Source organism: Balaenoptera ricei, chromosome X (assembly GCF_028023285.1).
Source record: "Balaenoptera ricei isolate mBalRic1 chromosome X, mBalRic1.hap2, whole genome shotgun sequence".
NCBI classification, from domain to species: domain Eukaryota; kingdom Metazoa; phylum Chordata; class Mammalia; order Artiodactyla; family Balaenopteridae; genus Balaenoptera; species Balaenoptera ricei.
In genome coordinates, this window is record NC_082660.1 from 8,794,838 (window position 1) to 8,821,440 (window position 26,603).

Sequence of the window (26,603 nt, forward strand, 5' to 3'; positions counted from 1 at the left end):
GACTGAGCTGACGGTTTTCTCCACTCTGCTCTGAAGCTCTTAGTAATTCCAAGAGCCACGATGAATTTTCTCTGGCATTTCCGACATCAATTACAGAAGCCACAACTTTCAGAACAATTAATGTGTTCATGATTGAGTCGGTGAATGCTTTCTGCCTCACAGTGATAACACTGACCATTTCTAGATATGCATGATTCTTCTCTTTTATTTCCAGTGTTCCCAGAGAGAGCATCATTTTATGTTTTCCAATTTTTAGATAGTCGTTGATATCAGAAATGGAGGGTTATGATTTAAAGGTTGGGGGATCTAAGGAGTATGGGCACCAAACCAAAAACAAACAAACAAACAACAAAAATGCATGTTTCTCTAGCAATACATTATCGCAGTATGTTTTTGTAACAAATACTTACCGAGCACCCATTTTCTGCCAAGTACTTTCCAGGTGCTGTGGATATCAGTGAATAAAACAAACAAAAATCCCTGCCTTCATAAAGTTTGCATTCTATTAGGTTTCAACAAGCATAATAAATAAATATACAGTGAGCTGAAGGTGATAAGTGCTAGAGCTAAAAGAAAGAGAAGAATAAAGACTAAGAGTATATATGTGTGGGAGCAGGTCGCAGTGTTACACAGCGTGGTGAGGGTAGGTTTTACTGCGAAGGCGACACCTGGAGGTGCTTTGATAGGGCAGGCACCTGATCAATTTCTTATAATAATAGCAGTGATCTCTCTCTCTCTCTCTCTCTTTTTTTTTTTTTTGGAGTCCCTAGTATATGTCAGTTCCTGTCCTAAGTGCCTTAGGATGTCATTTCTAATTCTCAGAATCATCCTGTAAAGCTTCATCTCATTTTTTTTTTCAACAGAAAAAATGAAGACTTAGGGAAGGTAAGCATAGGGCCAAGATCACATAGCAAATACATAGCTGAGCAGAGATTTGAATTCTGGGAGCTGATTCCAAAGCTCACGGTCTTCCCACCATCTTGGGAGTTTCCCAAGATGTGGTTTTCCCAAGATGTGGTTAGGAAACTATCAGAATGCCCTGGAGGTATTCATTAGAAAGTACACAATTCTGGGCCCCATCTCAGTGCTACTAAGTTTGATTCTCTAGAGTGCAGCCCAGGAATCTGAATGTCTGACAAATTTTTCTTGCGACTGTTGCACGTTCAAGTTGGTGAACCACAATTATGATCTGCTGCCTTGGTCTCTTGCTAGAGTGATCATGATGGCTGTTATCATGACCTCTTTCTAGCTCTAGGATTTCTAACCCAGTGCCTGAAAAGCAAACCACTGGTAAAAAGACTGGCCTAGCCACACTCTCGAACTGTGTGTCAGCCTCTAAATCTGGTTATCTTTTCTGTATTATGGGACCAAGCCAGGTTCTTTTCTGTCCTTTCCCATTAACTCGGATACTGGCCACTTGGGAGAGGCAGTCCAACATGAGGAAATGAAGGACATTATAACACTCAGAACAAGCTTTGGGTCCCTGCCAGGCCTCTGTGGGGTTTTATATCCCTTCCATCAGTTCTTCAATGGAATCGCTGCTTCTAGGATGCACTCTGCCTTCAAGGACAAACTCACAGCCACCTTTTCTAACGAGTCTTCCTTTCTGATGCCAGTGGGAAGCGATGCCTCCCTCTCCGAGCTTGTAAACCCTTCCAAGGACTGTGAGACAGCACAACTGCTAACGACCTTTAACCGTCAGGTCCTGTCTAGCTTCATCCTTCCTTGTTTGGAATTACTGTGCTAATTCTGAAAGCGTCTTAAAACAAAACAAAATGAAACAGCTATCTACATGATTGAATTTTTGTCCATCCACACAGACCTGCTTTGCCAACCAGCCACCAGCTTTGGTATAACAAACTAGATTCTGAAATGCCAAATATGCCAAAAGAATCTACAAAGTGAGGAGATTAATTTAAAAAAAGAGGTGAAGCTAGGGCTAGGGCATAGCACCATGCAGATTTTAGAACTAGAAGGGATCTTGGTTATCATTCATTCTAACCTAGTCCTTTGATAACTAAAGCAATGGAAATCTAAGAAGATGAGGTCACACAGCTAATGTATAGTAAAGATAGGACTATAGCAAAGTTTTCTGGTTCCAGAGCCAGTTTTCTTTTAATTGACACAGGCTTGGGATCTTTGTCCTACCTCTCATCCTACTTCTTTGTCCCTTTCCTCAACACATAATTCCCATAATCTGTCTAAGGAGATCAAGAATGCTTACGTTAATGGTTAACTTACTCTGAGAAAGGTATTCTTAATACCTTTTATCCTCCATGCCCAAACCTTTTCATAAGTATAAGGAGTAAGGATTAGTAATATGGAAATCATACGTCACAGAGCCACCAATGAGTCATTCATTAATTCGACCAGTGTTTCTTGTGTTTCTACCATGTACCAGGCATAGGGGTAATGCAGTAAAGAAAGTTAGGTGGAAATGAGCAAAAATTCACCCTGTCAGGGAGCTCACATTCTAATGGGGAAACACAAACAAAAGAAATTAGTAAAACCCTTATTGGTAATGGTAAGTGCTAAGAAGAAAAGGCAGGGAAAGGGAATAGGAAGTGAGGATGTGTGTGTATGCTGGTGGTGTGGTAGGGAGGCTAGATTTTAGACAAGGTGACCAGGGAAGGCCTCGTTGAGAAGTATAGATCACAACTGGGGAACACAAATATGAGCTATTATCCAAGAGAATCTCGATATCAGTCTCTACAGGGAATGGCAAACAAAGATCAGATTCGGAAAATGTTGGAAAAGATGGAGTATTGATGTTCTTCTACTGTTCTTAATAATCCAGGCAGCAGGAAATGGAAGGAGAGGAATTGCACAACTAAAATGGCAGCAACTGGACTTTCAAGGAGGCCAGGAAGAGATCTGTTAGTATCTGAGGTGAAAAGAAACGCCTGATGGTTTGGTTTCATATAAAGAACTTTGTTTAGAATACAGAATTTAGAGAATGGAATTAAGATTGACAAGAGGTATTATTTTGTCTTAAAAAAAAATCTAGAGAGCATGAAGTATGCCAAGACTACTTGGCAAGATGATACACGACTTAAAACTTGATGAAAATGTTGAAAAATTCAGACATCTGATTCATCCAAATATGTAATTAATTATGAGGATTGTGGCTGAAGGGTGAAATTTATATAGAGTTCATGAAAATTTCCACTTTTTTTTTGAGAGCTTACTGCATGCAACACATGGGCAGCGCCTCAGAGACTCAAAGAGGAGCAAGACACCATTCTACCTCAGTGAACTTTTCACTGTGGAAATCCATTTTCACTTCCTCCTGGGCATCCAGCAGGAATACATTTCTCAGCTTCCCTTGCAGTTAAGTGTGGCTTGTGGCAGAGCTCTGGCCAATGCGACTGGAGTGGGCATGATGGATGTCCCTTCTAGGTTTGGCCCATAAAGTCCTAGGGGACTGAAGAGTCTCAAGGTGCAAGGAGCTGGGGTCCCTAAATCGCCACCTGGGACGCTGTCCGCTAAACATCTGATTAAACTTTATGTGAATAAGATACTTATGTCTGTTGTGCTGAAGTACTAAGATTTGAGCCAACTTGTGTTGCCCAACTAATACAATTATTAATTAACATTTGCATAGAATTTTGCAGTTTGCAGAATGCTTTTGCATATCAAATGACTCTGGGAACCACCCCAGGAAATGGGTCATATTTTAATTTTTTCCCATTTCACAAAAGCTGAAATTGATGCTTATTGAATATTGAATTACTTGGTCATGATCACAAAGGTGAGACAGAGAGGGCAAATATTCGAAACTACTGGCTCTCAAATGCACAAAAAATAACTGATATAAGACAAGGATGGAAATAAATCTAATGCAAGGCATTTGATAAATATAGACAAAATATTAAGGAAATTCAAAAGAGGGAACTAGCATACTTGGTTGAAGAAGCCACAAAAGGCTCTAGTGGAATAGGTAAGATTTATGGTGAGCATTTGTAAATTCAAAAGAGAAATGGGAGAAGAATCATGGAGAAAGTTCCTGTAAATTTTGACATGCAATACGAGTGGTGAATAGACATAGAAGAGAGTTGGCATTTGTTCCAATGATCCAAGGGAAGTTGGAGCAAGCAATGCAGTTTTTTGAAGGATAACAGGAACTGGTAATTCAACACAAATCAAAAAAGTATTTACTGAGTGCCTGTCAGATGGAGGGCCTTCCAAAAGTGTACAAAGGATACAGAGAGGAGATAACAAGGGCACAGTCTGTGTTTTAAATGCGTTTATAATCTACTAGGGGAAATAGTCAAAAATGACTTCAACACAGTGTTGAATAAGGTAAACATCAATAGGAACAGTAATAGGGTTCAAGGGACAGAGAAGTGACATGGCAAAGTGATGCAAGAAGGACAAAGGAAAGATAGGTAAAGCTTCATGCAGGACGCAAAATGTCCAGATTGACCTTGGAGGAGGTGCCATTGCTGAGGATGGTTATAAATACATGAATTCACGAGGGCCACGTATAGTTCCAAAAAGAAGAGTTTTATCAATTTTGGGGGCAAGGACACTGCTATATAAAGAATTAAATGATTCCAAAACATGACCATTGTTTAGGAGACAACAAAATGAAATTTATAATTTGGATATGTTTGTTTAAACATGGAATCACAAACTTACAGTGACATCATAGGTATGTAAATTTCTATTAACTGCCTGGCTTCCAATGAATTCAGTTAATGACCAGCACTATGGACCAGAAGGTGCTGTGCCTAAGTTTCACTATGCCACCAAGAGGCAATCAATAGGCAGTTGACTGAGATGTCTTGCCAAAGAAGGGCCACTTACCATGAACAGGGCTTCATAATTTTCAATCATTTTCTGCACCACGGCAATGACGGCTGTGCTCTCTTCAGCCCGGGCTGAACTCTGGACCGAGAATTCCTTGTCTGACGACTTCTGCTTGTGCAGCAGGTTGGGTCCAAATATGGTGGCCAAGTTTAGAGATGTCATTTTGTTCCCAGTGACCTATAGAAGCAGAGAATACAAGGACTGTTGTGATTTTTGCTTTTCAAAATGCCAGGTGGTTCAATAATCAATAGAACCTTTTTACTTTCTCTTTTTTTTTTTTCTGCAAGGACCACATCATCTCTGTCAGAATCCACGAAGGGCACCATCATTTTCCTTTTGCTTCATATCTTGAATTGAAGCTCATAGCTCAGTGGTCATCTCAATAGCATACTGAGTAAAATTTTATAACTGTTATTTTTGTGAAACTGGTACTATATAAAATTTCTATCCTGTCTGCTCTTTAAAAATATTGATGTCCATCCATCCAACTGACCATCTTATCCATCCCTCTATCTATCCCTTCATCCATCAATCCATCATCTCTCTATTAATCCATCCACTCAGCACCTACCATAGGCTAGGCATTTTTCATGGATTCTGATTATTCTAAAGTTTTTCCAACAATGATCACAAACCAGTCCTTATTTTAAAGGGTTCACATTCTAGAGGATAAAGAAAATTATCAAGTACAAGCACTGAGTACAAAGTATGAAACTATCAACTCTGGAGGCCCCAGGGACACTCCAAAGAGGTGGCAATATTTGCACAAAACCTTGAAGGAGAATAGAGTTTGCCGGGCTGAAAAGCAGAGGAACTGGCACAGAGGGCACCTTCACAGTGGTGAGAACACGATATGCAAAGACAGAAACATGTAAAATACGCCAAGGCCCGCCAGGAAACTCAGCATGGCAGAAGGTCCTGCAGGAAAGGCTGGCAAGGGCCAGGTGAAAGTCATTGCTACATGTCCCCTGTGGGGCAAAACTACTCCTGGTTGAGAACCACTGGTCTAGGCCAATTTTTATTTCTCTTGTTGAAATTAGTTGAAAATCTACGAATGCCCAGGAAAGCATGGGGACTGTGGCTGCTTGGTGAGGAGCCTTTGCCTGGGAAGATCTGCACAGCCTTCAAGAGGCAGCTGGATGCACAGCATAAAATTCCTGACTCACAGGTGAGACGAAGCCTCCTGAGTCCCGACCTTGTCCCGTGGAGCCCCGAGCTCGTGGCTACCAAGCCCTGCAAGCCCAGCATGGCACATGGGGTGTGTTATTTTTAGAAGGCGAGGCTGTTTTCAGGTTTGCTGCCAAGTGAAATGATTTCATGTGGTAAACACTGGGAATTTTCAAGAAAGTGCCCTTAATGTACGACTGTTCAATTACATTTTTTCTTTGTTTCATTTCACTGATACAAAACTTGACAAGTTTTCATGTTATTTTTCATTTCTCTTCCTGGAAATTCATGGCTGAGGATAAAATCAAATATGCACCATTTTCAAATTCATCCCTTTAGAACTCAGAGGCATTTGGAGTGCTTCCCCTTCCCCTCTTAAAGTAATATCAGGGTGTTCTCATTTTTTAAAACAACATGATCAAATGGAAGATTTTGTTTTCTTTGAAAAGAATGTTTAGTACAAGGACAACCCAGAACTCTGTTTCCGCTCTCCTTCTCCTGTTGCTATTCTGGGAATGCAATACAATCCCTCTGTAAAACTGCACAGAGATTCCAGCTGCAGACCACGCTGCTGTGGTTTGTTAACACCTTTTTGTTTCATTTTGGTTTTATTTTATTGTTTTTTAATCTGGAAAGGAGACTTGCTCACAGATGGCTTCTACCCTTACCCCCCATGTTTCAGCATATCTATCTATCCATCTATCATCTATCTATCTATCATCTATCTCTATGACTGCCCAAGAGTGCACAATATAACGTGTACTTGGGCTTGGTTCATTATTTAATTGTCAGCCAATGTGATGTTTCCAAATGTTATCAGGAAAACATTTATCTCTACTAAATAAGCATCCTAGAGCATTTCTGATCCGAATATGAAGAGCTCACATTTATTGATATTAAAAGTTTAGCATGTAGGTGGGGGAGGGATAGATTGGGAATTTGAGACTAGCAGATGCAAACTATTATATAGAGAATGGATAAACAACAAAGTCCTACTGCAGAGCACAGGGAACTATATTCAGTATCCTGGGATAAACCATAATGGAAAAGAATATGAAAAAGAATATATACATATATAAACACATATATAACTGAATCACTTTGCTGTACAGCAGAAATTAACACAACATTGTAAATCAGCTATACTTCAATAAAATAAATTTTTTTTTTAAGTTGAGGATGTAGAGTCAGTGGGCTAGAGGCTTTCCACAGGCTGTTTCAATTCCCTCTCACTATATGCTTCCGAAGCCGCTGCTGCTGTCATCCTTATTTTACAGACGAGGGAAGTGGTGCCCAGAGCCGGGCTCCTGGCAGCCCCCCACCGCTCACTCTTGCTGGCAGAGCCGGCAGAGCGGGGATGTGGGAAAACTGGCTCCAAAGCCGGGCCGGGACCAGGGTGAGGGGAGCGAGGCACGGGTCCTGCTACAGTTCCAAAGCCAAACTCCCACTTGCTAGAGGCATGCACCTCATCAGAGGTCAGTAATCCCGGCCTTGTGTCGGTGGTTCATAACTTCTTTTTTGCCTCATAGACTCTTTGAAGAACTGGAGGCCAGCTATGGACTCTCTCTCCAAAAAAAGTGTACATTCACACCACATATTCCATGCCATGCTGGGGAGTTCTTAGACAACCTGAAAAAGCACTGCTCAAGGGGTTTCAATGATGTCCCTGCAATATTCTTTCTAGAGGAAATGAAATCTTTCTTACATTTGGGAATTTCTCTTTTCCCCTAAGGAGCAAAGCAAATAGCAAACTTAAAAAAAAATGGAATAAGACAAACCAAACACAAGATAGCAAAAACATTCAATAAAATACCACTATTTTCCCTTCCAAAGGCACTCACTGACTAGTCAATAATTTTTCTCAATGTCTTTCTTTTGGACATCTTTAAGATCTCATTAGTTAGTGATGCATTGACGTTTAAGCGCCTATTAGAAAAGAAATATTACATTCATTTTATAGAGGAGGAAGCCCAGACCTTCCCCTACCCCAACTCTGTTTTCCTTCCTCTTCCTCTGCTTTACAAAAACAAGGTCATATAGCAAGGTGCTGGCAGAGCCTGGGTGAGCCTCCAAGCTCCTTGACACTCTGATTCAGTTTTCTTCCTGTTGCAGCCCATAATAACTACCCAACAGATAGGTAACACATCTAGCACAAACTAACAAATAGGTAAGAGAGAAACTTGAAAAATTCTTTGCTTTCTTGATTATATTTTACAATTGAATTTTTGTCTCACTCCAATCTGCCCACTCTGAATTCTTTACCTGCTCATGCCAAACCAACTTCAAAAATCGTGAACAAAAAACCTCTCTCTCGTTCCTCTCCCTCCCCTTTTCACTTCTACCAGAAGGGGTTTTCAGCTAATTCCCATCCCTATGCCATGCTTATGCGGTCCGCTTACTCAATCCCTACACGCCCTTTGATATGTAGTTTAAATTCAATCTCCGGCACAAAGCCATTCCTAACTTTTCTGCTCCACGTTCATCACCTCTTCTCTGAAGTTCTGCAGTGACTCTGCATGTGTTCTCTCATTCTATATTTGCCTTGTGTTTTTACCCCCTCCACCTCCTAGATGCCACAGCATCCTGGGAACGGTAATTAGAAAATTCCTGAACAATGCTCACTGGTTTAGAGGAACAGAGAGTAGGCGCTCAGAACATGCGTGATTCAAATACCAAGGCCATTCTTACACGGAAACATTTATAATGTGAATTGCTGTTTTCCATATTGCTATTCCTACAAAACCTTCCTAACTCACCCTCTTCCTGTCTCTAACCAATCTAAAACACAGGTTATATCACTTTAGTCGAATCCTTTCAAAGATTCATGGCTTAAAAGAATCAGCCACCTTCCCCTGACAAAGGCATTCAGTACTCTGGGAACATAGTCCAATTTCCCCTCAGACCTCATCAGTACTTTCCCACACTGCAGCCTTAACTCTAGTCCAAGATGGCTGTGGAGTTACTTGTTTTCCTGTAGCTTCTAACCATTTCACAGAAGCAGTGCTCTCCTCATATTTCCTCTGTTGCTTTAATTTTTGGTTACTAGTCCTTCATTTTGATTCAAGGTTTAGGTCAAGGGTGTCTAGAAACCCTTGTCACCTCTTGCTTCCCGTACAACTTTGCTGTTACCAGAATATTTTTATGTTCCTTGTAATAAACTAGTTTTCTCAATGACTGTGCAGTGCCAGTTGAAGAAATTTTATCTCCAAAGTTCAGATAAGGAAACCCAGGTTGAGGAAGATGAATAGATTTGTCCAAGAACACATGATCAGTGAGTTGTAAAGCTAACAAGTGTTCTCAACCAGGGGTGATTTTGAGCTCCCCCTCCTTCCCGGGGAAACCTGGCAATGTTTAGAGACACTTTCAGCTGTCACAACTGGGGCAGCATCATGGGCCGGGGGGAGCTGCTACTGGCATCAAGTGAGTAGAGGCCAGGGATGCTGATAAGCATCCCACAATGCACAGGGCACCCACACAACACAGAATTACCTGGTCCCAAGGGTCAATCGTATGGAGGCCGGGAGACTGTGAGCTAGACCTCCAGCAGAGTTGTTTTTTCCTACTTGCTATTCTATATTTCTGTTCTCCATAAGTTAGACTGCTTTGGGTTTGAGGCACAGCTGGGACTTTGCTAGTCAAGGGACCGAACCGACTACTAGTCAATATGACACTTTTGTGTGAATTAGAAAAAGGACCCCTTCCTCAAGATATTTTACTGCCATCTGCTGGGATATTGTCCTAATATCTCTGCAAATCTGCATTGACTATGGGGGACACGGCACCTCGCCCAGAGTCATGAATGCACAAATGCACAACTTGCACAAGCGTTAAGTGGAGGCTCCCTGGGGAACACTGGGTAAGTTACGTAACCCCTCCAGCCCTCAGTTTCCACCTCGGAAACACAGGGACGACGATCTCTCTCTTGCTCAATGGAGGATTAGCTATAATATATGTATAAAGGCCCAAGCACACGGCCGGCACGTGGTAGGAGAGACATAAATGGCAGCTAGTGTTCCGGCATGCTAAGTTCCATTGGTACCTATCCAAGAATATTTTCTCCTCTTTGCCATACGCAATGCAGTCTTGTTCAGCATTTAGACCGAAAGAATGTCTGCAAATGATTTTAAAAAGGCACGAGTGAGTTCAACTGGACATTTTGCTTTCCTCAATGCCTTCTTAATCACCTAAGACCCGACTTTCTTCTCACATAGTACTTAAGAAACGTCAGAGAGGCAATTGACATACCTAGGAACCCAGACAGGGCTCTGTCTTGACCCAATGATTAGGCAGATGATTCTACAGCTTCTCTTATATCTATAGTCAATAGAGGCTGACACCCAGACGGGTAATATAACTACTTAACAATTATGAGAACTACAGTATATCCATTGAAGAGTTGTGTCTGCTGAAAGAAGGTGGCAGTGCCATACTATGAAACCTGAAGCCAGCAGAAGTTTCACTAATAACTGCTATAGAGATAAATGGATAACTCAGGAAAGTTCCATTCTCACACTGATAGGGAGGATGAGGATAAGAAAGGGAGAATTGCCTTTCTGAAAAAAAATACATATGACCATGGCCTTCGGGAAAGAAATCTGACAAACACAGAAATGAATCCACAACACAGCTGAGTTCTGCTTAACAGGATTTAAAATAAAAGCTTCTGGGATAAGTAAGCTTGGAATGCCTTTGGCTCCTTCTTGTTGATTTACAATGCATGTTAACATATTAAAGGGTCTGAGATCTCCTGGGGAATCCAAGGTCAGGGAGAAGTATGATGGCATGGCTTCAAGAAGGGAAACAGGCCTCTTGTTAAGGTAAGGATTAAATAGGTTGCTGGCTAATAGGTCACTTAAAATTGTCCAAGGGAGACACTGGAAAATACCTTGAAGCACAGGAGCATGACCAAAGAGAACCAGAGCCCAAGACCTCAGATGGGGGGCCAGGTCCAACAAGAACATCCCAAAAGGGTCCAGAGGACTGTGCAGAACCTGTCTTTAGCAGTTGGTACCACGTGGCATTGAGATACATGGCAACAGTCAATAGATCTGACTTTTCAGTTCTTTCTCCACCTGGTTTTGAAGGAGGATCCACCCTCCATTGCACTGAGCCAGTCCCTATTTTGGGGGGAGGGTTGAAGGAGAGAAAGGACCTCTAAAAAGGAAGATCCTAGACTTCTAGCCATAGGGCACATGGGTGCTCCAGAATAAAATGGAAGAATGAAGAGGTGACATCATATTTGGGCTTCAAGTTAAAGAAGCAGATCAAATGAGTTACAAGGACAGCCATCTCCCGCCACCTCCATTACTCCATTTTTCTCATGCTTGTAAGCACCTCTGTAGCTCATGTTCGTCTCCTTTACACAAATGGAAATTCAGGGTCTTGAGTAAAGCATCATCATGGAAAATGACAGCCTCATGTGGAAGCATCCTTGAAACATACAAGGAAGTTAGTGGCCAATGCGCTCTTAGGAACGGTCCCTCCAGAGGGGGGACAAAAAAGCCTGCATTAGTTCTCTTCCTACATAGACACATAGGCCAGGAAAGGGAAGCTTCATTTTCTCCAGGTGAAACATCTGACCAAATTGGTAGCTCTCCCTTTTTTTTTTTAAAAAAAAGTTGAAGTATAGTTGATTTACAATATTGCGTTAGTTTCAGGTGTACAGCGTAGTGATTCAGTATTTTTACAGATTATATCCCATTATAGGTTATTACAAGACAGTGGGTATAATTCCCTGTGCTATACCCTATATGCTTGTTGCTTATCTACTTTATGTATAGTAGTTTGTATCTGTTAATCCCACGACCCTAATTCATCCCTCCCCCCATCCGTCTCCCGTTTGGTAACCGCACGTTTGTTTTCTACGTCTGTGAGCCTGTTTCTCTTTTGCATAGACATCCATTTGTATTACTTTTTAGCTCTCCCTTTTAAAGCAGGAAAAAGGAAGAACCAGAGCATCTGTCGCGGTGGCGGTGGGGTGCTCACCTCTTGCCCGTCTTTGCTGACGTTGTCCTCAGCGTGCCTGGCCACGATGGAGAGGAACTGCAGCAGGCGGTGGAGCGTGTCGCAATTGCAGGGAGGTAGAAGGTAGATGAGGAGCTGCAAGGTGCCCAGCTGTTCCTCAGGCTCCAACACTAAGCAAGGCAAAAAGACGCGCTCCAAGTGAGTCAAAGGGGGAAGTCACGCCCTTCAGGCTCAACTGCCTTCAGGAAGGGATTAGCAAGGCAAGTCACATTTCATTCCTTCACCCACTCTCCCATTGCTTTAGCACTTTAACAGTAAGGTTCTATGAGGGATAGAAAGATAAGTTCGACCTGGGGAAATGTAACATCCAGAGAAATCATTATAATCCAGGTTAGAAAGGTAACTTCATGTCCCTTACTTTCTCCTCCCTCCTTCCCCTGGTATAAATCATCACATACTTTATGGATCACAGTCTTTCATGGTTGTTAACTATTTGCTAACAATGACTGAGAATCTGTGAATGTTCTTGAATTTGAGTTTAGAACACATTTGAGGCCCTTGTCTGTTGAGCAATGTATAAGAGGTAGACTTTTGGCAGTAACCAAGACACGGCCCAATGTCAGTGTCTTCTCTCTCTTTCGTGATCCTATCTTAACTGTAGCATTGATGAAGAAATTCATGGAGGCTGAAACAGTTCTGGTTGTTCCTCCTCTCTCTCCCCGTCCTTTTCTCCACTGCGGGGTCTGTGTCTCTAGCCCTGAAGCAGCCACATTGAAAGTACTGACGCTGGGCTATGCCATCCTGCTTTCCCTGGAATGTTTCCTGCCCCCCCTTTCTCACTCTAGGTTCCAGAAATGCAAACTCATTTTTAGGCACAGACTCAATGTGAACTCTCTCTGTTACTCCAAAGCATCAATTTATAGCAATTTCTACTATCCTAGAGTCGTTTGAAGGCATCCCAAATTTTTCTTGGCTACTTCCATTTGTTTTATTGCAACTTTCTACTTGCTAACTCTCCCCAGGGTAAGTCTCAGAAAATTCCCCAAATAGCCCGCTCTTTAGAGACTGATAAATAAGGGCAAAAAAAAGCTATTAGAAAACACATGCATAAGGTTTTGATGAATGAGTGGGACATCCCAGTAACCCAGGAACACGTTCCTGCAAATGGCTGGATTACGCACAGAGAGTATTGATGAAAGCTGTGTACAGCTCCCTGGTGAGAAGGGGGTCCGGCATGTCCCTCAGGAACTCCTTCAACAAGGCGGCCACATCATGAACGCTGTGCTCTTCCTCCAGGGAGACGTCAACCCCGCGGTCAAATTCCTCACGTAACTGGAAAAACAACGGTTCAAGTGGCAGTCTCAGAACACCATACCTCAATGTTCAGTGCCCAGCAAAAGAAGTGCTATGACATGCAGCATCTGGTATTAAGTTTACCCAGACCCCGAGAAGGAGGAGCAAACAACATGTCGCCTTGATCTACAGAGTCTATGCAAACCCAGCCATGAATATGAATATATATATATATATATATATATATATATATATATATATATATATATTTAAAATGAATTATTAAATAAAAGTATAAGGGGTTAGGTCAATTCTAACTGTGGGAGGGAGGAATTAATCTATTATACAGCGGTTTTGCATGTCAGCAAATTTACCATGTTGGAATTTTGACACTTTCCAGAAATACTCGACAAGAAAGCCAAGAGATATTTCTGCAAACAATGAAATTAAAAACCCTGATAAACCATTTGTGACTAAGCCTTGAAAGATGACAATAACTAAATAAAATCTGCCTTAGATTTGTCAAAGTAGCCTTATTAACATTTTCCAAGAAGATTTCCTGCTTTCATCATTATACTCAGTCCTTTAGCGTTTATAACAGTAGGAAAACACAATAGCAAGAAGGGAGTCATAACTCTACACCCTATTTTCATCTTGGACAGCTCAACTTCTCTTAGGTATTGTTTGTTCTCTGCTGTTAAAATAATTTTGTGAGTTCATGAATGTACTCTAGGCAATAAACTTCTGTAAGTGTTCATTTGCTATGTCATTCATTCATCCATTCATTCAACAAAGATGTACTGCACACTTACTGTGTACCCGGCCTTGTTACAGGTCCTCAAAATACGGTGATGAGTAAAGAGGCAAAGCCCTTCCCCTCCTCCAGCTCTCAGGCTGACAGACAGGTGATAAACTGGTAATCCCACCAATGATTAATTAGCTCTTTATACTGTGACAATTGTTCTCAAGAAAAAGTGTAGGCTGCTAAGAAGTGATATAACAAGATCAAACGGTGAGTTAGAGCATATTTCACACTTGCAATCTAACCACTAATTCCATATATATTTTTGAGAATCCTTAAGTAAATCTCCATGCAAAGGTTTTCCCTTTAGTGGATCCAGATATAACTGAGGAATAATTTCTGTCACTAGCCACCTCGCCACCTGACGAGAATGCCTGTTGCTGTCCCGAATCGCGCATCAATTCCAGGCAACTCATCCTTAGTGTGCATCGGGCAGCCAGAATGAAGAAGGCTCCCATCAGCACCACTCCTAATCGTGATCATCTAAACACACCATGTTTTTCTTCTGAGTGCACATGCACACACAGACACACACAGACACACACACACACACACACACACACACACACACATGCAGAAAGAACAGATCATGGGAAGAGCTTGGTCTAAACTGTGTGATCTTGAATTAAATTTCTTAATCTCTCTAAGCCTCAGAAGAAGTGGGTGAAAGGGGCTTGTCTCCCAGCCAGTTGGCGGATTCAACGAGATAACGTTGATGAAAATATTTTGCAATTCTGCACAGGTGAGAGGCCTAAGAAATGTTATTACTATGCTATCTTTCTTCCTGCTAATCCTATTGTGAAATGTTAAATGTTCAACAGTATCTTATGTGACTATTACAAATAAAACCAACCAACCAACCAAACAGAAAACATACTTCTTTTGAAAACCCCTTTTGTCTTGACAAAAAAAGAAAGACATTATGAGGAGACATTTATTTCAGTTAGTTTCAATAATATGAACAAATATCGTTTCTTCAGCTTCATCCAACTAAAAATTATTTTCATTTGGCTTCATTTTTGAATTGCTGGGTTCCTTACTTCTTTCTGTTGGCACCAACAGAGGGAAAATAACATTTTAATTTTCTTTTAGCCAACAAATGAATTCTTTTCTCAAAGGATGGTTTCCCTTTTATGAAGCCGTCATGAGCACAGATACCTGTCTGATCATAGGAACCTATTCCTGAAGCTCTCATATCAAACTTCTTTTGCAAGAATGCTGCAAAGTGCAGAAGGAAACTGAGGGGTACGGTCCCCACATGGAAAATGAATTGGGGAATCAACGGTACCACAGAAAAGTAATACGAATTATTTATTTTTGAGAAAGTAAAGCTATAAACATAGTATTTTAAAAGAAGAGATATTAATGGCATTACTCATATCGTATTTTAGTAAAAACGGGTGCTGTACAATGGTTTTCTATTTATTATCACTTACTGATCAGGTACTCTCCGAATCTCCTACATTTACAGTGTCAATAAGATGTTTATAAATTAGTTTCATTTGGCTGTACATGCTGTGGGCACGTCCAGATGTTTTGCTTTCAGCTGTATGATCCTAACTCTTTCACAACCTTTCTGAGTTGTTGCCTTTTACTTCTTGGGACTCAATTATACTATAATAGGTGGGAGGGTACAGAAAAGATATTCAGAAATGAATTTGCATAAGCTTGAACTTCGCACGACGTAATTCAACTAAAAGCCAGGTGAAACATACAATATAATCTTCACTTTTCACTTACTTGTCTCACTCTCTTTTTTGAGCTTCCAACTCGGAATATCCCCACTGTCTGGAGGCCTGCAAATAAGCAAACAAAATCATCAGTCCTGTTTTGTGGCTTGAAACTGGAGGAAATCAAAATAGATATAAAAGGGAATGCCAGCACCACGCTGCAACATGCAGGGCAATATAGTAACTTGCCAGCGTGCACTAATGCTTATTTATCCTACACTAGATTCACCAGGTACCTAGAGGTTAGCCCTGAAAGTACCAGGATCATTTTACGTTAAATGTTTCTGATGAAAAAATCTTCTTGTGTTATTATGTATTTCCACACTTTCTCCATATGAAAAAAATAATGTAACATTTTCTTCATCATTCAGAATAAACATGAATTTTCTATGAATTTCCAGCCCTTTATCAATTTTAAAATAGATATTTCTTGTTTTACTGATCATAGTTAAAACATGTACTTATTCGAGAAAATCTATAAGGTGCAGAAAAATGTAAAAAATAATATACTTTAAAAAATACCTGATGCAGAAGTAATGACTTAATATTTTGGTTTATTTCTATCCAGTCTTTTCTCCATGAAAAAAAAATTTGGGGGGTAGAATGCTGCTGCTTTTACTCAATATTATGCCACAAGAATTTTTTATGCCAGTAAAAATTCTGTGTCAATGTCATTTAAAATGGATACAAAATGCTCTATTGCATGAACGTGCCACAATTCACTTCATATTCTCCTCTGAGCGACAATATAGCTCCCCGCAACATATATGCACTTGTTTTGATACCATAACTCGCCCTACTAGGAACAACTTTGTACATAGGTCTCAGTTTACATTTCTGATTCTCTTAAGATCATGTCCTAGAAGTGGGATTATGGGGCCAATGCATGAAAAAGAGTTATCCAGCCCCAAATGTCAGTAGTGCCAAGGTTGAGAAACCTTGCTCTAAAAAATTAGGTCTCTTAAAAGAAACATTATCTATCACAAATTAGAAATTTCAACAATAGTTCCTTAATATCATTAAATATCCAGTCAACGTTCACATAAGGTTCACAAACTGTGATAGGCTGGCGTGCCTTGTAGTCTCTTAATGGGCTTGTTTCCCCCTCTCTGTTTATATGATTTCGTCGTAATTGGTTTGATGAAGAAATAGCATTGATTTCCCACTGTAGATTTTCCCACTGCCTGGATGTAGACACTCTGTGGTGTCATTTATGTGTTCCTTTCTCCCCTTTATTTCCTCTAAAGAGATAGTTAGAGCCAGAGTTTTCTCTGATTCAGGTTTGAATTTTGGGGCAAGAAGACTTCACAAGAGGTATTATGCACTTCCTTAAGGTGGCACAGAATGTCTGAATGACTCTCCTTTCCTATGCAAGCCATTAATCACTGCCACTGATGATCATCGCCTACGTTTATTGTTTCATTGGTGGCTCATTTTCTCTTCCTTTGGGATAATCAGTTACAAGGGTAATGCCAGATTGCAGCTGCCAGTGGCGGCTTGTAGCCACATGAAGAGCGCTGGTGTGACAGTCAACAGACCATGAAACATAGCCAACACTCCAGCAATCAGACTCATGCTCTCATGGCATCATTTGCATCCTGAATCTACCTGTTCCTGAATCTAGATATAATATTCATACTTCCAGTATGTAAACAGGAATTTGGGGGGCTGCTTTGCTTAATCTGCTTTTATCTGGGTTCTTCTCTCTTGCCACAGAAAGAGTTCTGACTAGTCCGATATATAATTATATTGGAAAGAATTGGAATCTTTACAACATTATTTCTTTCCATCCAGAAACAAAGTAGATATCTTAATTTATTTCTTAATTTCTAAATATTTCTTGGTAAAGCTTTGTAGTTTTTTTTTTTAAATTTATTTATTTATTTATTTATGGCTGTGTTGGGTCTTCGTTTCTGTGCGAGGGCTTTCTCTAGTTGTGGCAAGCGGGGGCCACTCTTCATCGCGGTGCGTGGGCCTCTCACTATCGCGGCCTCTCTTGTTGCGGAGCACAGGCTCCAGACGCGCAGGCTCAGTAATTGTGGCTCACGGGCCTAGTTGCTCCGCGGCATGTGGGATCTTCCCAGACCAGGGCACGAACCCGTGTCCCCTGCATTGGCAGGCAGATTCTCAACCACTGGGCCACCACGGAAGCCTCTAGCTTTGTAGTTTTTGTCACAGAAGTTTCTTACTTCTTATTACAGATATTCTAGGCAACTATACGTTTGATATTAATATAAATGAATTATTTTATTGTTATAGTACATAACCTATTATTGCTCTTATATAAGACACGGATATCTTTTCGTATATTTATTTTATGGTCTTGCCACATTGTGTATTGTGTATAAGACTTTTAAAATTGGTTTTCTAGAATTTTTCAGTTAGAAAAGATAATATCCATAAAAATCCCGTTTATCACTTTTATATCTTATAAGTGTTATCCTGAATTTCCAGAATAATTTGAGAGAATCATGCTGAGAGGCTAGTTATTGCTGACTTGCATAAGTACATCTTGGTGCTTTGCACTTGGGTGGAATTTTGCTTTGCATCTATTCTCAAAAGACTTGTGTTCCTTCCTTGTTGCTGCCATCAGTTCGTCTGCCTTATAACTGAGTCCAACTCCCAGCCTAACTTATTGCTTCTACCTCTCTGGGAGCTTGAAAACAGGATAATCAAGGTATTAGAATCAAATACAGAATTATATTTCTTCATCTACAAAATGAGCATAATAAGTATCCACCTCAAAAGTTGTTCAGTGATTCAATTAATTAATGCATATAAAATACTTAGAATTGTAGCTGGCATCTACTATTATATATAGAGATATAGGCCCTAACTGAACTAAATGAGGCTTTTTGTGCATAACAGAAAACTGTAGTATAATAGTAGGTCTTAGCAATTTTAATTTTGGCTGCATTTATTTTCTTGTTGGTCCGATGGTTTCCAAATAGCTGAAATTTCTACATAAGTGAGATATCACATAAGGGCACTTTCTTCCCAGGTGGGACTATTCCTTTGCCTGAATTCCTCCATTCTGTTCAGAAATGCCCATTTCTGTGTCATTATTTCCTCAATTATAGTACTTTTCCACTCAGTAAAAGTGACTGTGATTTCAAAAATAACTAGCTAGTGATTGATTGCTATTAATTCCTATGTATCAATTGATCATAACCTGTTTTAAGTTTTCTAAATTAATTAATTAGTTAATTAATTAACTAATTTTAGGTTGAGCAGATGACAGCCTTCAGACAGCCAATGCCATTCTCTGACATAAGGCTTAGAGTCGTTTTCCTCAAAGAGAAGATACAATCTAGGCCTTCAGTTACCTTGACTTGAGACAGTCACTGATAAAAACAGGTGTCCATCAAAAAAGGCATAGATCTGGCAAAGAAATGTGACTTTGCTGTACCCTGTGCCAGAAATGGATATGATCACCTTTCTCTCCTTTTTGGCAGAAGCTGAAATGGAAACTAGAACCAGGGCACCTGAATCTCAGGCTTAGGGAATTCAAGTAATGAGGGCAGGCATCATAAGCAGGAGGCCCCACCCTAAAATCAGCCTAAATCCTTTAAGTAGAAGAGAGTTTGACTCTTTGTTATATTGTCTGTTTCTTGTTGTTGTTGTTTTTGTTTGAAATGTGTGCTTCGGGGAAATTAAGGATGCCTAAGGAATTTTGGCCTAATAGTGGAGAAAGCATTTGGGTGAAGTAAAAGTGAGGAAGGGTGGTGTACACGAATATATAGATGGAGTCAAGATAACTGTCCAAGACCAATTTTTTTGTTTGTTTCTCTCTCTCTCTCTGTTTTGTTTTGTTTTGTTTTTGTGTGTGTGTGTCCAAGACCAATTTGGGAGAGAATGAAAAGGTCTTTGACAAATGTCTACAAAGCTAAAGTGAATCAAACTCTCTGCTACCCATTTCAAACACTGGCAAATAAAGTCTTACAAAAGAATTGTTTTTGAAATTTGCTCTTTTTTCATTGGTTTAAAGTGACCAAGATTAATATCTGTTTGAATTTGAACCTATCTCTCATTTTTCCAGAGCCGTTTGGTCTAAACATCATGGAAACTCGGAACAGAATCAGGTCCTTGAAAGATCATGTAGGTTATCTTCTTTCCTTTAGGCCCTAAACTGCATTGTAACTATTTCCCCCGCACCCCCCCAAAAAAGTGAACTTCCCTCTTTTTTAGTAATCTTAAAGGAAATGCTATTTTACAAATTATAATTCATGAAAATTTATTTTCAAAAAGAAAATACAAAGACATGCCAAGTTTTCTTTCACAAAAGCAGTTACTCAACCTGGCACTGCATTTTTGCATGGTTAGAGTAGAATTTTCTCGTCTAGAATTCTTTATAGTGCTACAGTTCACTCTCTACATTCTTTATAGGGAAAAATTATAATTATAAAAGTATGAGTCACTTTTTCTACCTCGTAGTAAAGTTTAGGCTGAATTTAAATATTCAGGTAAATTCTTTAGGTGCTAAAAGCAACTAAAGAACTCTTTAGTTGCTAAGCTATTTTGAAAAATAATTCTGTTCAAGTAATAACTGATTGAAACATTTACATTGTGTTATCATGATACTAAGTATTGGGAATTCAAAATGTCTAAGATATTTTTATTGATGTCCAGTTTACTTTCCAAGGAGAAGAGACAGATAAGAATGTACACTCATACACATACATATACATATTAAAATTTTGTATAAACAAAGTTTCAATACATATTAATTATATTAAGTCACCCATATGTTATCTAGTGATTTCCATATATAATGAATTGATTAAGAGACCTGGACATATCCTAGTAATTTTTATAAAGTCCCACTTTTATTAGAAAGAAATAGATGGGAATGTTAAGAGTAGTTATGTCTATATGATAGCCTCAGAATTTGCTTTTCTGTTTCTTTTTTATCTCTATTATGATGTGTATATTATCTTTATAGTAAAAAAGCAATTACAGTGATGTATGTCAATTATTTCTCAATTAAAGTGGAAAAAAGAAGCAATTATAAACTCTTCTCATGTCCATAAAATGCATGCTAACATTATAGCAAACAAATTCAGATCGTAGACATGGCTGTTTGATGAGCCAAAAGTCTAAAGTTCAGCAAAAATTTTAAAGAACTGTACATTGTTTTAAAGTCAGCATATTAAGTGGAACTGAGTTTCCAAAAGGGTCACTATGAAGAAATTTTAAGTGGACAGCTTTCCACAAAAATGCAAAGAGCAATATAGAAACCTATTGTCCAAAACTGTGTATTTTCTATTCACTTAAGGAATGGTTTTCTAATCTTTATTTTTTTCTGTAAGAAGCTAGACTATTATTTTTTAAAGGAAGCCTTGAGTAACCTCAATGTATAAGAAAGATAAAAGTGGCTCTGCTTTGTTTGAAGGGGGTCCTGAGGATAGTCCCAGCCCAACAGACCTTGCCCTCCCCTCAATTCCTTGATCTCCAGGGTCACTTCTGAGGACTCTTTAGGGCTGGGGAGTCTGAATACCATCAAGTTGATTCCCGCCACCCCAAATCTTGTTTAGCCCTACTGGGGTTAAGCAAACCCTCATATTTGTAAATTTTCTTTGCAAAGGAAATTTCGGCCTAGAGCCTGATCGAATGAACATAGAATTGAAATCGGGTGCTTGAATGAATGATGCCTGAATACATGAAAGTCTTTAGTACTTGACTGCTGACAAACAAGTCTGCTTACCATGTTTTTCTAGATGTTGACAGCAGCTGTCCACCAGCCTGGGGACCTGTCTGTAAATGGGATTCAGACTGAGTTTCTTATCTCTGGCTTTTTCTTTTTTATTTTGAGCCTCGGCAGGCAAGGAGAGTTGTAACGCTTCTAGCAGTCGAGACTGATTGTCATCAAGATCGGTGATAGAATCCACTGACATTGCACCCTGCAAATTATACACAGACATGAACACAGAATGCAGATGGAGAAAATAAAAACTGCTTCCCCCAATGCCATCCAATAAATCCTTTTGCCCACGACTATTTATCACACTCGAAATAATACTGTTTAATTGTGCGGTTTGTATTTTAAAAGGAAAAAAGGTTAGGAAACCTCTGCAACACAGGGTTAGGTAATGACATTTACAATTTCAACAATAGACAACTTTTTCCAAATGGAAGACAAGAGATGGCAAACATACAATTAAAATATTTTGACCCAACCACTTCATTCCTTGAAACAAGAAAAAAATCACATACTTGACGAATGAGGTAAAGTCAGAGAACTCTTGTGAAAAAAAGATAATAATAACTCAACTCTCGAAAGTAGATTTTAAAATAGGAGGATTCCATAAACAGTCTTAGTTTGGTTTCCCCCAAGACGTGACACAATGAACTTTATTAGGGGAATAGTCCCAGGAGACAGCTGTAGGGAAGTGGGGAAATGAGAAAGGGAAGTGAAGGCAGCTAATGAAGGGAGCATCACCAAGCCTGTGACAAGCCTGTGGGCCGCTGGAGCCCAGTTGCCCTGGGGACCTGGGAGACCGTGTAGATCATGCACCTCAGAGCTATTCCTGCTAAGGAGTAAGGAAGTTGGGGTATTTATACCACGAGTCTCGAGAGTCATTGATTAAAGACAACTTCTGGTAGGGGTAGGGAGGTGACATTAACGCCTTGCTACTTGCAGCCTGTCATCTCTATGGGTGGGTGCCTCTGGCCATCAGAGAAAGCCCCCAGTCAAGAGATGAGGTAATGACAGGTGGAAGGAGGGCTGGCACGCTAGGAATGGTAAAGGCTGAGGGTAAGGGTGCAGGGCACCACTCATGTCTGTATGGCCACCCGCCCTTTGATGAAGCATAGAGGAGGAAGTTGGCTGCTAGCAAGGCCTGGCCAGAGGGGAGGGCATTTGGGAGGCCCACGGCCTGGGCTCTAGATTCTCAGAAAGCTCATATGTGGCATTTTGGTGTCATTGCCATATAGGCTGATGTAAACAGTCTGAGAGACTATGCCAGCGTTGGAAGAACAATTCTGTCACGCAAATTCAAATATTCCATTATGTTGTCATTTCTTCAGCTTTAAACACAGTGAATCCCCGAAAACAGTGGTGGGTGGCTCAGGTGCCCCTGAGTCTTGGAGAGGTTCTAAATGTTGGAGGCTGATTGAGAACTGCGGATTTTAACTGGGAAGTGCCTCAGGTTTTAACTAGGGCAGTAGTCAATGGCTGGAGGTGGCAAAGATTTGGGCCTTCAGGTGAAAGGCAAAGGAAAGATCTCCCAGTGACCTAGGAAGTTTCAGAGATGCTTATCACCTGACTCAGCTACTCACCAACCAATTTGCCTGGACACTCAGCTTTCCTGGATTGAAATGTGAAATTTGAAATGCCAAATAATAGCACAGTGCCTGGAACATAGTACTCACTCAATAAATGGTACCATATGATTACAATATTGAATGAAAGAGGACATGTGTGTGTGTGTGTGTGTGTGTGTGTGTGTGTTTCTACAGTTATGTTTGAGAAAAAAACCATGTTCCGTTGGTAAAAAAAAAATCTCATTGCTTATGAAGACCAGCAGCAAATTCACTCGGCCCGGCATAGTTCTTGGATGAGATGAAGAGATTAACAAAAACACCTGGCCCTGCCCTCAAGCCTCAAAGTCTCATGGGAAATTCTGGTAACACAACAGAAGGTTACACTAGAGTAGGGTCGGTGGTGATGTTGTAGAATGTTCTGGATATCACGGGTAAGCAAGGAGAGGCACCCAATATCTTTGAAAGGGGTCAGGGAAAGGCTGGGAGGGGTGGGTCAGGTGCCTCGGGGCCAGTGCAAGTTCTCCCTGAATGGGGTTGTTGACAGATACCTGGACACAAACTGCATTTGCAGTTTTCACATGAGCCAAGACTCAGAGAATAACCTTAGAACTCTTCCGTTGTCCTGACATCGGGGTCAGAGAAAACACTGGCCAACTCACCCTCCTCCTGGCCCGAGGAGCCGGCTCCGGGGTATTGGGGGACGTTGACTCATTTGGTGTTTCCGAGGTGGAGCTGAGAGATGAGTTGCTGCTTGAGAGTTCTTTGTTTTGTCTTTTGTTTCCAAATGGGAGGAGTGAGGCCACAAAATCGGATGCAACCTTCTGTTCGTCCCTCTGCGAGTCCTGCTTGAGTTTATAGGCCCGGTCGTTTGCGATGACTTGGGATAAGGGCATTCCAAACGCCTGTGGGATGAACTCTGGAATCAGAAAACAAACATTCACTTTCAGAGAAAGACTGCCCCAGGGAAGACTCTCAGTCATGTTGCAGATCAAAGGGCAGACATATTCAAACGACTGTTTTCTGAAGAATTGATTCATCCATCGATCTATATGGAGATGACTTTTGAGTTTGTCAGAGTGGCTGAAGTTTCTATCTCAGTAAAGAAAGCTAGTATGTATAAAGAGCATGGGTTTTAAAAATCTAAGCCTCGAGTTTTTCTCGACGTATCTCAAGTATGTTTAAAGGAAATAACTTTATAGAGACAGGCGACATTTTTTGATAGGATGAACATAATACTTCATCCTCATGAGTAAACGGTTTTACAAAATGTGTCTTTGATTGATGTCTCAAGAGGCCCCGAAGCTTACAAGGCCTGAGAAGACTGTGTGTATACATTCATTCAACTGTCACTTACTAATACCTACTATGTGCCGTGTCAAGGTACGCAGTGGGGAGTACAAAGCTTACAGAAGGTCCAGTCCTCGCTCTTGAAGCGTTCAGAGTGTGGGGTGAGGTGGGAGAGTGGAGAATCGGATATGTAAATAATTGTAATTGTGTCTATCATGTGTGTAAGAGAGAGGTGCCAAAAATTACTGAAATTCAGGTAAGTGGCTACACTTTGAGGTTCTCAAAGAGGTTCCAACATGTGAAATGACAACTCAGGAGACAGAGGAGCAGCTTGGGAATAAGTTTGTTCTTCTTTTCTTTGTGTTCTTTGTGCCCACATGCTGCCTCCAGTTGCTGGGTTAGGGCTGTCACCCTCATGATCTACACTCAAGCCATTCTCCTGGCCACATGCAGAAGTGGATTCTCACCACTAAATATCCGGTGAAGGGCCCAGAATATAATTTATTAAATCCTCTAGTAAGGACAGTTTTGGGGAAGGAGCATAATGCAGAAATCTACGGCTTTATTTGGAGATATACACACAATTGCATTCTGGATCTCTATAGTAAATCCACTTGTATACATGTACATTGTAAGCACGTTGATCCTTAGGGCCAGGCATTTTATTGGTAACATTTTAAATTCATGCTGAAAAGCATTAATAATTATATTAAATGCATTATTTCTTTGAGACCCAAAATTACATCTCCTAGCAGCAGAAAGCTGGAGTCTAGCCTCTCCCTTGTTTTTATAACCCTTATGAATAAAACCAGAATGAGCAAGGGAAAACAATTCTAAGGTTGAAAAAGCTAACATTAAATCAGGTGGAAAGAGGCTCTAAAAGGTTTTCCTCTTTGATCCACGGCAACATTTTGAACATCCCTGGGCTAATAGTCAAGTCTGCATTAAAAGCAGAAATGGCACTTGAAAAGCCTGAACCTCTTGTTCTATCAAAACATGCAACTCATTTTGAAGTGAAAAATCAAAACTTCAGCATTTCGGGATTTTTCAGAGGATGTTTATCATCCTCTATAAGTTTGTTAACTAGTCAGCATACGTTAATGCAAAAAACAATTTAGGCATTTGTTTTGAGGGATCAATGTGGACAGTGTAGCAAGATCCAATACTCACTACTGATAAAAGGTCATTTCCACTACTAGCAAAATTAGAAACCAAAGGGGACACCTCAGGATTTATTGTGTAAATCAGTGCTATCTTGTCTATGGGAATAATCAAATAGTCTTCCTTCAAAAAGCTTGGGGCAAATCTAGGAACATGCGTATGGCAAGGCTGATAGCTACTTGGAATATATAAAAACTGTTGGTGGGTAATGCTAGCAGAAAGGACATTGATAAATGTATCAAGTGACCTGTGTCTGCTCAAGTAGGCATACTCAGAGCAGGGATTTAATGTGACATGAGGACTATTGATTCCTCTCCTAGACATTTTTTCCACATAAAGGAAACCAACCAGACTCGGCTAGAGATCTGTAATATCCTTGGAAAAAAGAAGCAAGATGGTTTCCTTTGGTATCTGTCATTTTTAATATCTAAAAGTCTGCCTCTCTACTTGTAAATTGGAATAACTGAATAGAAATTAAACAGATGGAATACATGAAGTCATTCTCCCCAAATGACTCTTTTATTTATCTTTTCTTATTTCTGCTTTTCTCTAATAGGCTTTCTTTCCTGGCTGAGTTTATTTATTCTTTCAGTGGTAGTGTTTTGATCTAGTCTCTTTAGTTTCTCACTGCTTTCTCCAGATAACTCTCTCACAAGCTTCAGAAAGGAGACAGATCTCTCTATGCTCTAAACTTGTGTCACAGTGTCTAGTCCCTGGAAAATTCTAGGCAGGGTTCCTTGAATGTGATTGCTTCTCAAAATATGGGTATTGTGAAATTGAGGACTCAGCCCAAGCCTGTTGAGCAAAACCCTCCTTTCCGTGTAAATAAAGTGTTGGGCACACATGCTTATCTGTGGGTTCAAAGCTCTTCTGTTGGGGAGGAGAAGGGAACCTACAGCCTCTGTGTTGATAGCAGCTAATAAACTTGATAATGGGTTTTTAAAACCATAAAAATATTACCCAAGACTCAGTGTTCTGGGCCCAGGGACTGTGGGTATCATGTTATAATCTATAGTATGTGTTTACTAAGGAGACTGCATCCCCTGCTGTGCTCATTGGTAGAGGCTGTCTCTGCTCCCTCCCCATGACCCTCAGGGCCAGGAGGTGGTGTGCTGGTCGCTCAG

General features: G+C 40.4%; 1 protein-coding gene across 10 annotated transcripts in view; it reads right to left on the bottom strand.

The window, feature by feature from the left end:
- ARHGAP6 (Rho GTPase activating protein 6) overlaps positions 1-26,603 on the bottom strand; it is a 485,604-nt gene that overhangs the window by 24,831 nt on the left and 434,170 nt on the right. For all 10 annotated transcript variants that reach the window (XM_059910658.1, XM_059910657.1, XM_059910659.1 and 7 more), the window contains 6 exons: positions 23,691-23,947; positions 21,473-21,668; positions 15,779-15,834; positions 13,125-13,275; positions 11,965-12,113; positions 4,810-4,989 (listed from right to left, as the gene is read on the bottom strand). In XM_059910658.1, the coding sequence (XP_059766641.1) occupies positions 4,810-4,989; positions 11,965-12,113; positions 13,125-13,275; positions 15,779-15,834; positions 21,473-21,668; positions 23,691-23,947 (989 nt within the window). The remainder of the gene's footprint in view (positions 1-4,809; positions 4,990-11,964; positions 12,114-13,124; positions 13,276-15,778; positions 15,835-21,472; positions 21,669-23,690; positions 23,948-26,603) is intronic.